Source organism: Loxodonta africana, chromosome 22 (genome assembly GCF_030014295.1).
Source record: "Loxodonta africana isolate mLoxAfr1 chromosome 22, mLoxAfr1.hap2, whole genome shotgun sequence".
NCBI lineage: Eukaryota > Metazoa > Chordata > Mammalia > Proboscidea > Elephantidae > Loxodonta > Loxodonta africana.
Window position 1 is genome coordinate 40,258,519 of NC_087363.1, and position 13,862 is coordinate 40,272,380.

The 13,862-nt window shown below is 39.7% G+C and overlaps 1 protein-coding gene across 6 annotated transcripts in view; it reads left to right on the forward strand.

The window, feature by feature from the left end:
• The window catches only part of TAMM41 (TAM41 mitochondrial translocator assembly and maintenance homolog), a 63,007-nt gene that overhangs the window by 10,271 nt on the left and 38,874 nt on the right, over positions 1–13,862 (forward strand). For 5 of the 6 annotated variants that reach the window (XM_064274872.1, XM_064274875.1, XM_003409752.4 and 2 more), the window contains exon 4: positions 4,036–4,186. In XM_064274872.1, coding sequence (XP_064130942.1) covers positions 4,036–4,186 — 151 coding nt within the window. Of the gene's footprint in view, positions 1–1,192; positions 1,298–4,035; positions 4,187–13,862 lie in introns of those variants that run through there. The other variant, XM_064274876.1, reaches the window with a different exon arrangement.

Below are 13,862 nucleotides of genomic sequence, written 5' to 3' on the forward strand. Positions count from 1 at the left end.
ATTTCTAGTATAGCCTTAAGTTTGAGTCTTTTTCCCCCCCAAGAACTGTGAGATTTAAAGTATATAATAGAACCGCGTAGCTAATCTTTTTTAAATCAAAAGAACTCTAATATTAATAGTTGTTTCCTGATTTATTTAACATAAGTTTGAATTTTTGTACCTCACATTATTTTAGTGTATAGGTAATTTTGCTTCGAAGTTTTAAAGCATTCACGTTGACATATAATGGTATTTTTGCTACCTTGTTAAGAGGATTTTAATTTAAGTTAGCTGATGTATTTATTGCAATTTATTTTCTCTTTTAATTGCTGGTATCGTAGCTTTATTTTTTATAACAGCTTTATTGAGATATAATTCACATACCATACAGTCTGTTGGTTTTTAGTACATTCCGAGTTGTGCAGCTATCACCATGTTTTAGCTTTATTGGTTTAATTTTTGTAGTTAGAAAAATCTCAGCTATATAAAAGATCCCTGAACTGGGATTTGGAAAACCTGGCTACTGTCTTGGCTCTGCCCAGCTGTGAGCAAATCTTTGGGCCTCTAGCCTTTGAAATGCAAAGATTGAGCCATTCATTTACTTATTCAAAAGACAACTAGGTTTTCTCTCCGTGTGTGCCAAAGGAATTAAAAAAAAAAAAAAAAAGAACAAGACACCACTTGCTTGTCCTCGGAGAGCCCACAGTCCGACCAGTAGATAATTAACAAGGCTTCACCCAGCTCTAATGTTCCCTGTTTCTTCTTCATCCTCAAGTGCTGACCATTGAGAAGAGTTAGCCTTTCTGGTCATTCGGATGGAAAAGTTCTGCAGGAAGGGGCATTTGGTTAGTGACTGAGTATTTGAACACTAGGCAGGGCTGTGTTCTTTGTGGCTTGAACTTCCCTCTTTGCAACTGAAGGCCTCTCTTCATGTGACTGTGTCATAGAGGAGACCACACGTGACTTTCTCCTTTTTTCTATTTTGAAAGGTACTCACAAATCTCTCGATTCGGGCTTTGAAAGTCCCTGCAAACGTTGCCCCTTCCTCTCTCCAGTGAAGATTTTCTCGTAGCAGTTGTGCCAGTGTTATCTATGCAGTTCAGGTCGGGGCATTCCCAGCAAGATACAAACAGCTATTCACAAATCTGAGGACTTGCTTTTTTTCCCAGGCCCCTCTGGCAGTCTCCCAAGAGTTCATTGGCTTTTCACTCTGAGCAACAAATAGCAGCGCTGCAGAGACAAGTTCCTAGTTCACCTTACGTTGAAGAACCAGATCAGCATAATAGCAGAGTCTTCTGAGCTGACATTTTCCCTTTGAGTAAGGATATTTTTATTTTCACTCTTAACCCAAAATAGCAAACAGACTGTTTTCTTACAACCTAAGTAGAACAACTTTTCAGAGAACAAGTGTATTTTGTTGAATAGGAAAATTTCCTCTTTTCTTTGCATCTCTGATTTGTTAGCATCTCAAAATAGCTTCTAACTTCACTGAGCTTCTGTGAACCAAACCCAAAAAAAGAGAGGGAGAAGGATTATTTAGAAGGACCTGGTGAACGAGGAAGAAGAATGGGAGTTTGGAAGTAAGGAGGCATCCCAGTGTTGTGGAAAGAGCACTAGAAAAGACCTGGGGACACGTCTGGGCATGCCACTACTTCTTTGGGGAAATATTTTAACCCCTCTGGGCCTCAGTTTCCCCATCAGTAAATGAGGAGGTTGGAGTAAATGTTCTTTCAAAATCTCTCTTAGATCCATGATTCTATAAGGAATGAAAGGTTTGGTGAAGCTATTCAAGGAATAAATACAGAAGTTGTTTAGGACCTTAGAATTTGTTTCCATCATCTTTCAAGATAAGTTAACTAGAACAGATCCCAAACTGAATGTATGTATGAGAACTGTATGAGAATAATTCAAAATATTTAGAGCTGGATTTGCCAAGTATAGGGTGTTACCCTGATTTTTGCCATCAACGCATTATGCAACCTTGGGCAAGTCATGCTCCTTGGTTTTACTCTGTGCAGTTGATTGCAACAATACTTAACGCGCACAAGTGCTGAAAGGCTTAATTAAGGGCGATTAACTGGTAATTACAAGGGAGGAGGTAGTGGTATTGAATCAAGCAGCTTAGCTAGCGCATGGGAGTTTGGCCATAAGAATATTCCCTTAGAAAAAAAGTGGGGAAAAATAAAGGTAAAAGGTGGAATTTAGGTTCTTAAGTCTTGTTCATAAATTAATTATGTGTTTTATAGTACTGCTTATTACAATTAATAAGAAAAGAGAGAAGAAATTATACCTTGGGATAGACATTATTCTCGTTCCTGGCTTTCTAATATTATTTTGAAAATGTTATTATAGTGTATTGTCAGAAATCATCTATAATTGACAAATAAAAGATAACTTAAATCCCGGTTTCCACAATTGGAAGAAAATTTGGTGAGAGCACTAAATGGCTTAGAGATGGTAGCTACATTTCTGATATATAGGGGTCCTTATTAACGACTTCTAAGGAGCCCTGGTGACACAGTGGTTAAAGTGCTTACCTGCTAACCAAATGGTTGGCGGTTCCAACTCACCAGCAGCTCCTCAGGAGGAAGATGTGGCAGTCTGCTTCCGGAAAGCTTACAGCCTTGGAAACCCTGTGGAACAGTTCTGCTCTGTCCGATAGAGTCACCATGAGTCGGAATCGACCTGATAGCACTTAAAAACAAGACCCTTTCCTGGTTTAGAAGATCAGTCCGAAACAGCATGTGTTTTAAAAAGATGATGGCAGGAGTGGGAATTGGTACAACCACTCTAAAGAGCAGTTGGGCAATTCTACTTCTACGTATACACCTTAGAGCAGTGGTTCTCAAAATGTGGGTACCCAGGAACTTGTTACAAACGTACATTTTAAGTCCTCACCGGGGCCTTCTGAATCTGAAACTCTGTTGGTGGGGCAGTATATATTTTAACAAGTCCTCCGGGTGATTTTGATGCACTCTCACTTGTGAAAACAGAGAAACTCTTGCATTGTGCACCAGGAAACACACATACCTGCTGAGGGTTCATATGTAGTACCTCAGTTAATCTTCCCAGCCACCTTGTGAGCTTGGTTCTGTTATTAACCCTCAGTTTACTGATAAGGAATTATATCAATAGTCACAGAGCTAGTGAGAAAGGGAGCTGGGACTTGAGCACATTCTCTTACACTGTTAAGATCTTTAAAACTCAGAATCTTAAAACAAAGTGAGCCTCTTTGTATTTTAATGAAATTGGGAAAATTTCAAAGCAGCTTCTGCTTTGTTTTTAGGAGAAAAACCCTTTTCAAGAGGAACTGTAAACTTGGTAGCCAGTGAAAGGGAAGAGAAAGAATCAATAAGCATTTATTGATTAAGCAAGATATTTGCTAGTACCCTGGATACTTTACATACATTATCTTATTCAATCTCTCTGACAGTCTTTTAGTGCAAATTTATTATCTTCATTGTAGAGATGAGGACTTAAATTCAGAGAAGTAATTTTCCCAAACTCACACAGCTAGTAAATACCTGGACTTGAGCCCAGACCTATGTCTAAAACCCATGCTCTTTTCTACTGTACCTAATTTTCTTTTTCTTAGTCAAGTTCAAAATCAGTTTATCTAGAAGTCGTGAAATAGAACATAAACTGCTCAAGTTATATATATAGGCAAGAACAGAGTGCTCCCCTGAAAATTAAGTGAAGAACAGTGAGATTAGAAAATAATTTAAAAAACTAGACTTTCCAAAGGACGTTTACTCCCTTTGTACTGATTTCTGTCTCAAAACCCATGATGAGTTTCCTTTTTTAAGAGGAATATTTATTTCGCTTTCATTGGCATTTTGGTCCTTTCCTGTGTTATGATTTCTCTGACTTTGGCATAAAACAGGAGACTCTGGGATTGCTTATTAGGATTCTAATTACTTCTTGTCAACTGGCCTGATACTCCAGGATCTTCAGGACTAAAAGTTTGGGAGACTTTCAGTGCATGTGCACACCCATAGCTTGAGCAGTGCTTTGCTTCTGGAACTTACCTTCTGAATGGTCTGCTGTTTTTTTCAGGTGAAAATCGTAGCAATGAATGAGAATGCCACTCTTAGGGCAGCCCTTGATAAAAATCTGAAGAGCGCTGTGAATGCTGCTTTCCTACTGCTCCCCGAAAGCTTTTCGGAAGAAGAGCTCTTTATAGAGATTGCCGGACTCTCCTATTCAGGTTAGTGTGATCTGTATCCGTTCTCTGCAAGGAGATTTGTTGTTTGAAGACCTTGCAAGTATCCTGCTTCCCACTCTGGATTGGAGTTGCTGCAACTTTACTTAGAAATTTCATCACTCCCTGCGATTAGGGGATTTGCCTCTTTGCCTCCTGGGTGTTCTCTCCACATGTCTTCAGACATTGCCCAGAGTTCATCTTTTTGTTGCTATCATTAATTTTTTCTTTGAAAATAATTGAAACTTAAGGAAAAGTTACAAGAATAATACTGAAAACTCCCTTATACCCTTTACTCAGATTCACCAGTTTTTTTACATTTCACCTCATCGTGTTATCATTCTCTCAGTATCAATGGTTTTCAAATTTTAGCATGAATCAGAATCCACTGGAGGTCTTGTTAAAACCCAGATAGCTAGACCCCAGCCCCACAACAACTGATTCAGCAGGTCCGGGGTGGGGCCCAAGAATTGACATTTCTTTTTCATTTTTTTATTGTGCATTAAGAGCAAGTTTATAGTTCAAGTCAGTTTCTCATACAAAATCTTATACATGCATTGTTATGTGACCCTACTTGCTCTCTCTACTGTGTGACAACACACTCCTCCTCTCCACCCTATATTTCCTGTGTTCATTCAACCGGTTCCTGTCCCCCTCTCCCGTCTCATCTCGCTTCTGGCCAGGAGCTGCCCACATAGTCTGATGTGTCTGCTTGAGCTAAGAAGCACACTCCTCACCAGTATCATCTTGTATCCTATAGTCCAGTCTAATCTTTGTCTGAAGAGTTGGCCTCAGAAATGGTTTTAGTTTTGGGCTAAAAGAGAGCCCAGGGACCATGACCTCTGGGGTCCCTCCAGTCTCAGTCAGACCATTAAGTCTGGCCTTTTTACTAGAATTTGAGGTCTGCATCCCACTTTTCTCCTGCTCCATCAGGGATTCTCTGTTGTGTTTCCTATCAGGGCAGTCATTGGTGATAGCCGGGTACCATCTACTTCTTCCAGTCTCAGCTGGTGGAGTCTCTGGCTTATGTGGCCCTTTCTGTCTCTTGGGCTTGTATTTTCCTTGTGTCTTTGGTTTTCTTTGTTCTCCTTTGCTTCACGTGGGTTGAGACCAGTTGATGCACCCTAGATGGCCACTTGCTAGCCTTTAAGAACCCAGATGCCACTCACCAAAATGGAATGCAGAACATTTTCTTAATACACTTTGTTATGCCAGTTGACCTAGATGTCCCCCGAAACCTTTGTCCCCAGACTCCTGCGCCTGCTATTCTGTCCCTCGAAGTGTTTGGCTATATTCAGGAAACTTTTTAGCTTTTGGTTTAGTCCAGTTGTGCTGACTTCCCCTGTATTGTATGTTGTCCTTCCCTTTACCTAAAATAATTCTTGTCTACCATCTAACTAGTAAATACCCATCTCCCTCCCTCCCCACCCTCATAACCATCAAAGAATGTTTTCTTCTGTGTTTAAACCTTTTCTTCAGTTCTTATGATAGTGGTCTCATACAATATTTGTCCTTTTGCAACTGACTAATTTCACTCAGCATAATGCCTTCCAGATTCCTCCATGTTATGAGACGTTTCACGGATTCATCATTGTTATCGTTGTGTAATATTCCATTGTGTGAATATACTGTAATTTGTTTATCCATTCATCCATTTATGGGCACCTTGGTTGCTTCCATCTTTTTGTTATTGTAAAGAGTGCTGCAATAAACATGGGTGTGCATATTTCTATTTGTTTGAGGGCTCTTATTTCTCTAGGATATATTTCAAAGAGTAGGATTGCTGAATCCTACAGTAGTTCTATTTCTAGCTTTTTAAGGAAGCACCAAATCGATTTCTAAAGTGGTTGTACCATTTTACATTCCCACCAGCAGTGTATAAGTGTTCCAATCTCTCCACAATCTCTCCACCATGTATTTTGTGTTTTTTGGATTAATGCCAGCCTTGTTGGAGTGAAATGATATCTCATTGTAGTTTTGATAGGTATTTCTCTAATGGCTAATGATCATAAGTATTTCCTCGTGTATCTGTTAGCCGCCTGAATGTCTTCTTTGATGAAGTGCCTGTTAATATCCTTTGTCCATTGTTTAACTGGGTTATTCGTCTTTTTGTTGTTGAGATTTTGTAGTATCTTGTAGATTTTAGAGATTAGACTCTGATCGGATTTGTTGTAGCCAAAACTTTTTTCCCAGTCTGCAGGTAATGTTTTTACTCTTTTGGTGAAGACTTTGGATGAGCATAAGTGTTTGATTTTTAGGGGCTCCAAGTCATCTAGTTTGTCTTCTGGTGTTTGTGCATTATTAGTAGTATTTTGTATTCTGTTTATGCCATGTATTAGGGCTCCTAGTGTTGTCCCTATTTTTTCTTCCATGACCTTTATTTAGATTTTATGTTTAGGTCTTTGATCCATTTTGAGTTTGTTTTTGTGCATGGTGTGAAGTATGGGTCTTGTTTGATTTTTTCGCAGGTGGATATCCAGTTATGCCAGCACCATTTGTTAAAGAGACTGTCTTTTCCGCATTTAACAGACCTTGAGCCGTTGTGAAATATCAGCTGCTCATAAATGGATGAATTTATGTCTGTATTCTCAATTCTGTTCCATTGGTCTATGTATCTGTTGTTGTACCAGTTCCAGGCTGTCTTGACTACTGTGGCAGTATAATAGGTTCTAAAATCAGGTAGTGTGAGGCTTCCCACTTTGTTCTTCTTTTTCAGTAATGCTTTACTCATCCGGGGCCTCAAGAATTGACATTTCTAACAAACGTCCAGGGACTGCTGGTGCTCCTCCAAGGACCTCAGTCTAAGAACCACTGCTTTCTGTATACATAAATGTTAACCAAAAAAAAAACCAAACCCGTTGCTGTCTAATCAATTCTGACTCATAGCGACCTTATAGGACAGAGCAGAACTGCCCCATAGAGCTTTCAAGGAGCACCTGGTAGATTCGAACTGCCAACCTTTTGGTTATCAGCCATAGCTCTTAACCACTATGCCACCAGCGTTTCCAGTGTTGTTGTTTGGTGCCATCAACTTGATTTTTGACTAAAATACGTAAATACATAGTAATATTTATTTCTTTATGAACTATTTAAGAGTAGGTTGCCCATATTATGCCCTTTTTAGACCATGATACTTCGGTATGTTTTTTTCCTAAAGAGAACACTCTTTTACATACCCATAGTCCAGTGATCAAAATCTCAAAATTTAACACTGATACAATATTTTTATCCAGTTGACAATCCATATTCCAAATGTTGTCAGTTGTCCCAATAATGTTTTTTATGGCATTTTTCCCCTCAAGTATGTGGCCCAGTTGAAGGTCATATATTGTATTTAGTTGTCATGTCTCTTTTACCTATTAATATGGAATGGTTCCTTAGCCTTTCTTTGTGTTAACATGACATTTTTAAAGTGTAAATGCTAGTAATGTTTCCTCCCTTCGTGTCTGTCAATTTATCATACTGTGGTGGCTTACCTGTTGCTGTGATAACTGGAAGCTTTGCCACCGGTGTTTCAAATACCAGCAGCATCACCCTTGGTAAACAGGTTTCAGCTGAGCTTCCATACTAAGACCAGGAAAAAGGACCTGGCAGTCTACTTCTAAAAAAAATCGGCCAGTGACAACCTTATGAATAGCAGCAGAACATTGATAGAGTGCCGGAAGATGAGCCCTTCAGATTGGAAGGCACTGAAAATATGCTTGGAGAAGAGCTGCCTCCTCGAAGTAGAGTTGACCTTAACGACAAGGATGGAGTCAAGCTTTCGGGACCTTCATTGCTGATGTGGCATGACTCAAAATAAAAAAAAACAGCTGCAAATATCCATTAATAATTGGAACGAGAAGTGTATGAAGTATGAATCTGGGAAAATTGGAAGTCATCAAAAAATGAAATGGGATGCATATTGATCGATATCCTAGCATTAATGAGCTGAAATGGACTGGTATTGGCCATTTTGAATCAGACAATCACATGTTCTGCTATTCTGGGAATGACAAATTGAAGAGGAATGGTGTCACGTTCATCATCAAAAAGAACATTTCAAGATTTGTTCTGAAGTACAATGCTGTCAGTGATAGGATAGTATCCAGACACCTAAAAGGAAAATCAGTTAATACAACTATTATTCAAATCTGTGCACCAAACACTAAGGCCAAAGATGACGAAATTAAAGGTTTTTACCAACTTCTGCAGTCTGAAATTGATCAAACATGCCATCAAGATGCATTGATAATTACTGGTGATTGGAATGCAAAAGTTGGAAACAAAGAAAAAGGGTTGATATTTGGAAAATATGGCCTTGTGTTAGAAACGATGCTGAAGGTCAGATGAAAGAATTTTGCAAGACCAACAACTTCTTCATTGCAAATACCTTTTTTCAACAGCATAAATGGTGGCTATACACATGGAACTTGCCAGATGGAATACACAGGAATCAAATCAATTACACCTGTGGAAAGAGACAATGGAAAAGTTCAATATCATTGGTCATAACAAGGCCAGGGGCCGACTGTAGAACAGACCATGAATTGCTCATATGCAAGTTCATGTTGATGTTGAAGAAAACTATAAAAAGTTCTCAAGAACAAAAGCATGACCTTGAGTATATCCCACCTGAATTCAGAGACCATCTCAAGAACAGATCTGATGTATTGAACACTAATGACCAAAGACCAGACAAGTTGTGGAATAACAACAAGGGCATCACATATGAAGAAAGCAAGAGGTCATTAAAAAGACAGGAAAGAAAGAAAAGACCAAAATGGATGTCAGGAGACTCTGAAAGTTTCTCTTGAGTGTAGAGTAGCTAAAGTGAAAGAAAGAAATGATAAAAGAGCTGAACAGATTTTAAAGAGTGGCTTGAGAAGACAAAGGAAAGTATTATAATGAAATGAAAAGACCTGGAGATAGAAAATCAAAAGGGAAGAACACACTCAGCATTTCTCAAGTAGAAAGAACTAAAGAAAAAATTCAAGCTTCCAGTTGCAATTTTGAAGGATTCTATGGGCAAGATATTGAATGAAGCAGGAAACATCAAAAGCAAGTGGAAGTAATACATAGTCACTGTACCAAAGCGAATTGGCCAACTTCAGCCATTTCAGGAGGTAGCATATGATCAAGAACCAATGGTACTTAAGGAAGAGGTCCAAGCTGCACTGAAGGCACTGGCAAAAAACAAAGCTTCAGGAAGTGACAGGTTACCAATTGAGGTGTTTCAACAAATGGAAGCAGTGTTGGAAGTCCTCAATCATCTATGCCAAGAAATTTGGACCACAGCTACCTGGCCAACTGACTGGAAGAGATCCATATTTGTACCCATTCCAAAGAAAAGTGATCCAACAGAAAGAAGAAATTATTTTTAAAAATCATTAATATCACATGCAAGAAAAATTTTGCTGAAGATCATTCAAAAGCAGTTTCAGCAGTACATCAGCAGGGAACTGCTAAAAATTCAAGCCTAATTCAGAAGAGGACATGGAACGAGGAATATCGTTACTGATGTCAGATGGATCTTGGCAGAAAACAGAGAATACCAGAAAGATGTTTACCCATGTTTTATTGACTATGCAAAGGCATTTGACTGTGTGGATCATGACAAATTATGAATAACATTGCAAAGAATGGGAATTCTAGAACACTTAATTGTGCTCATGTGGAACCTGTACTTAGACCAAGAGGTAGTTGTTCGAACAGAACAGGCCTATACTGCATGGTTTAAAATCAGGAAAGGTGTCTGTCAGGATTGTATCCTTTCATCATACTTATCCAATTTATATTCTGAGCAAATAATCCAAGAAGCTGGACTATATAAAGAAGAATGGGGCATCAGGATTGGAGGAAGATTCATTAACAACCTGCGTTATGCAGATGACACAACCTTGCTTGCTGAAAGTGAAGAGGACTTGAAGCACTTACTGATGAAGATCAAAGACCACAGTCTTCAGTATAGATTACACCTTAACATAAAGAAAACAAAAATCCTCATGACTAGGGCCAATAAGCGACATCATGATAATCAGAAAAAAGATTGAAGTTGTCAAGGATTTCATTTTACTTGGATCCAAATCAATGGCCATGGATGCAGCAGGCAGGATATCAGACATGCATTGCACTGGGCAGATCTGCTGCAAAAAATTGCTGAAGTGTTAAAAAGCATAAATGACACCTTAAGGACTAAGGTGCACCTGACGCCAGCCGTGGTGTTTTCAATTGCTTCATATGCATGTGAAACCCGGGCAATGAATAAAGAAGACCAAAGAAGAATTGATGCCTTTGAATTATGGTGTTGGCAAAGAATATTTGAATATACCATGGACTGCTAGAAGAATGAACAAATCTGTCTTGGAAGAAGTACACCCAGGATGCTCATTAGAAGCTAGGATGGCGAGACTTCGTCTCACAGACTTTGGACGTGTTAGGAGGGAGCAGTCCCTGGAGAAGGATATCATGCTTGGTAAAGTAGGTCAGTGAAAAAGAAGCAGACCCACAACGAGATGGATTGACACAGTGCCTACAACAATAGATCGAAGCATAGCAATGATTGTGAGGATGGCACAGGACCGGGCAACATTTCATTCTGTTGTACATAGGGTCACTATGAGTCAGAACCGATTCTACATGCCTAAAAACAACAAATGTATCCCCTTTAGAAGCAATGTTTCACCCCTTATAAATTATCTGTGGGGAGACTTTGTAAGATTGTGCAAATATTCTGCTTCTGATAAAACTTGCCCTCCTAGATTTAGTATCTGATGATGAATCTTGCTTGAACCAGTCTTAACTATGATGGTTACAAAGTATTGATTTTTTTACTCAACTTTTCCCTCCCCACATTAAGGAAAAACTTTCTCATCTTCCTCACTCATTTCTTTATTTTTTTTATTTATTTATCTAAATGTTAACTTCCTTTTCCTTTTTTCTTAAACCATGTGTGTCCCTCAGAGATGTCGGGGGCTCCTTCAGAAAGGGAAGGGAGAAGCTTAGAGGATAGAGCCCTGACCCCTCCTCTTGCTGTAACCAGAGGGGCCCCACATTTGTATTCCATGTAGAATTTCGTTTACAAAAAAGGACATCCGCCAGTTAAAAAATAGTTTGAAAACCTCTGTCTTAAATAAGTACCCTCTTGCCCAACTTTTAAGTATGAGTCAAAGAACGCCATGTTCAAAACATTGCAAAAGCAATTTACTCATTCTCTGAATCCCGGTACAGATAAGATTTCATGGAAATTTAATGCTGAAAGAGACCTTACAGGCCTTGTTCTTTAGTCTTCCCAAAATGTGTCTAGCACTGCTACAGCTGCTGTTGCAACACTGTAGAGAAAGGAAGTAAAATGACCTAGGTCTTGTGGTTGCTTCTGGCTTCACATGGCAGCATCTCTGCTCCTCAGCAAAAGGTGGAGGAGCAAAAGGTGAGATGGTCATGTAATGGAATAAGTGGCCCTACATACAACGTGTAGGGAAAGGGGATCACTTTACTAAGGTGAGTTCCTCTCCTTGCTCCTTTGAAAAAAGATGGACTAGGAGCCTTCTATGAAGGGTTGCCTTTGTGGGAGAAGATGCAGAACTGTTCTGCACTTTGCCCACACCACTAGTACCCCTCCCTATTTTCCCATGTCCTCAGCATCAGCAGGGTCTCAGGTAGATTCTGAACACTAAGTAACAGAAGTTTAGCTAATGACATAACTGCCTTCTTCTATTTGCAGACTTTGTTATGTTAGGATTCAAATTGCTATCAGTCTTTAAGGATGACCGATGACACAGTGGTTAAGTGCTCAGCTGCTAACTGAAAGGTCAGCAGTTCAAACCCACCAGCAGCTCTTTGGAAGAAAGACCAGGCAACTGGCTCCTGTAAAGATTACAGCTTGGGAAACGCTATGGGGCAGTTCTACTTTGTCCTGTAGGCTCGCTATGAGTCAGAATTGACACAGCAACAACAGCAGCAGTCAATCTTTAGCTGATTTTTGCTTTGCCTTCTAGAAGGACCATATTTCTCCTGCGCTGCAAGGCACATGCAAAATGTTCAGTAAATACTTGCTGACTAATAACCGTATCATCTGTTTTTTCTTTTATAATATTTATTAAGGGCTGCTGTGTAGCAGGACTGTGCCTGGTGATGGATGGATGAATGAATGGGCATTGTTGTGTGCTGTAGAGTTGTTTCCAACTCAGATCCTATAGGACACAGTAGAACTGCCCCATAGGGTTTCCAAGGCTTTAATCTTTACAGAAGCAGACTACCACATCTTCCTGCCTTAGAAAGGCTGATGGGTTCAAACCACTGACCTTTTAGTTAGCAGCCGAGCATTTAACAGTTGTGCCACCAGGCCTCCTCAGGTAGGTAGACTGATAGATAGATATTCTATCCTTTAATCCTCACATAACAGCCCTATTTATTTATTTGTTCAACAGATATGTTTTATGTGCTTTCCACGTGTCATACAGTGTGGTAGGCCCTAGGTGTACACTAGTAAATATGACTCGAGTGATGCTCCCCCTGCAGTTTATGTTCTTTAGATAGAGATAGACAATAAAGCAGTGATACAGTAATTTCAGATAATGGCTGCTATGAAGAGAAGGAAAAAAAAAATCAGGATAAGAGTAAAGACAGGTACTGATGGTGAGGGTAGGACCGACTTTATAATGGATAGTCAGGGAAGACCCTCTGAGAAGGCGATAGTTGAAATAAGATCTGAGTAGTGATAAGGAGCCAGCCATGGACTGATAGGAGAAGAGCAACCAGAGAAACTGAGTTTGTCCCTGAGATTGAGGTTGCAAACCTTGGTCCGTGTGACTCCAGCTTCCTCAGCTTCCAGTTTCTCCAGTCTCCTCTCACTTTCTTGCCATTGTATTCTTACTGCTTAACCCAGATTTGAATCGGAGAATTTGGCCAAGTATCCTATATTACTCCTGGCAGTGAGGCTGCCTTCTTTTTTGCTGTGACTCTTGGGACACAATACCTGGCAAACGCTATCGAGCGGGAGCTGATTCCAACTCTGTGCAGTCCCCAGCTTATGAATGAGACATTTTCCAAAAGGTCTTCTGTAAGTCACTTGTTTAGAACTGGTAATACATTTTCCCATCGAAAAAACATTGTGTAGGATGGTTGTTTCTAAGCCAGGACACAAGTAAATGGTTACCTAGTCTGTAATATGGAAGTAGACTGGAGTACTATGAGTAGAGAAGAATCTAGGCCCTGCAGATAGAGATCCTTCATAGGTATGAGACTTGCCACAGGCAATGTGTTGAAAGGCAAGGTTTGTATTTGACACCCTCCTTCCTTAGCTTTGTCCTCCTGCCTTTGCTAGGCTTCGGAGAACCCAGTATCCTTGCGGTGCTTGGATTCTTCCCCTTCAACAAACCTCCCAACCCCTCTGAATACTTGAAGCTTCAGAGTACCCACCGATCACATTTTTATTGATAACTTTCACATTTGTTTTCTACCTATTTCTACTTGAGAGATAATATCTTCCCTAACCTGTAAAGTTCAGCATTTCCCGCTTGAAAAAAAGAAAAAACAGAAAGCAGTGTCTCCCCATGTTATTGAGCAAGTTCCTGCTGGTAATTACTGGCAGAGGCAAGATCTATCAGTGTTAATAGCAGTAATAATAACTTCTTACCTTAAAATATGGTATTTACAGATCACCTTGTCCCTGGGGTCGGTATTTATGGCATTATTGTTGTAA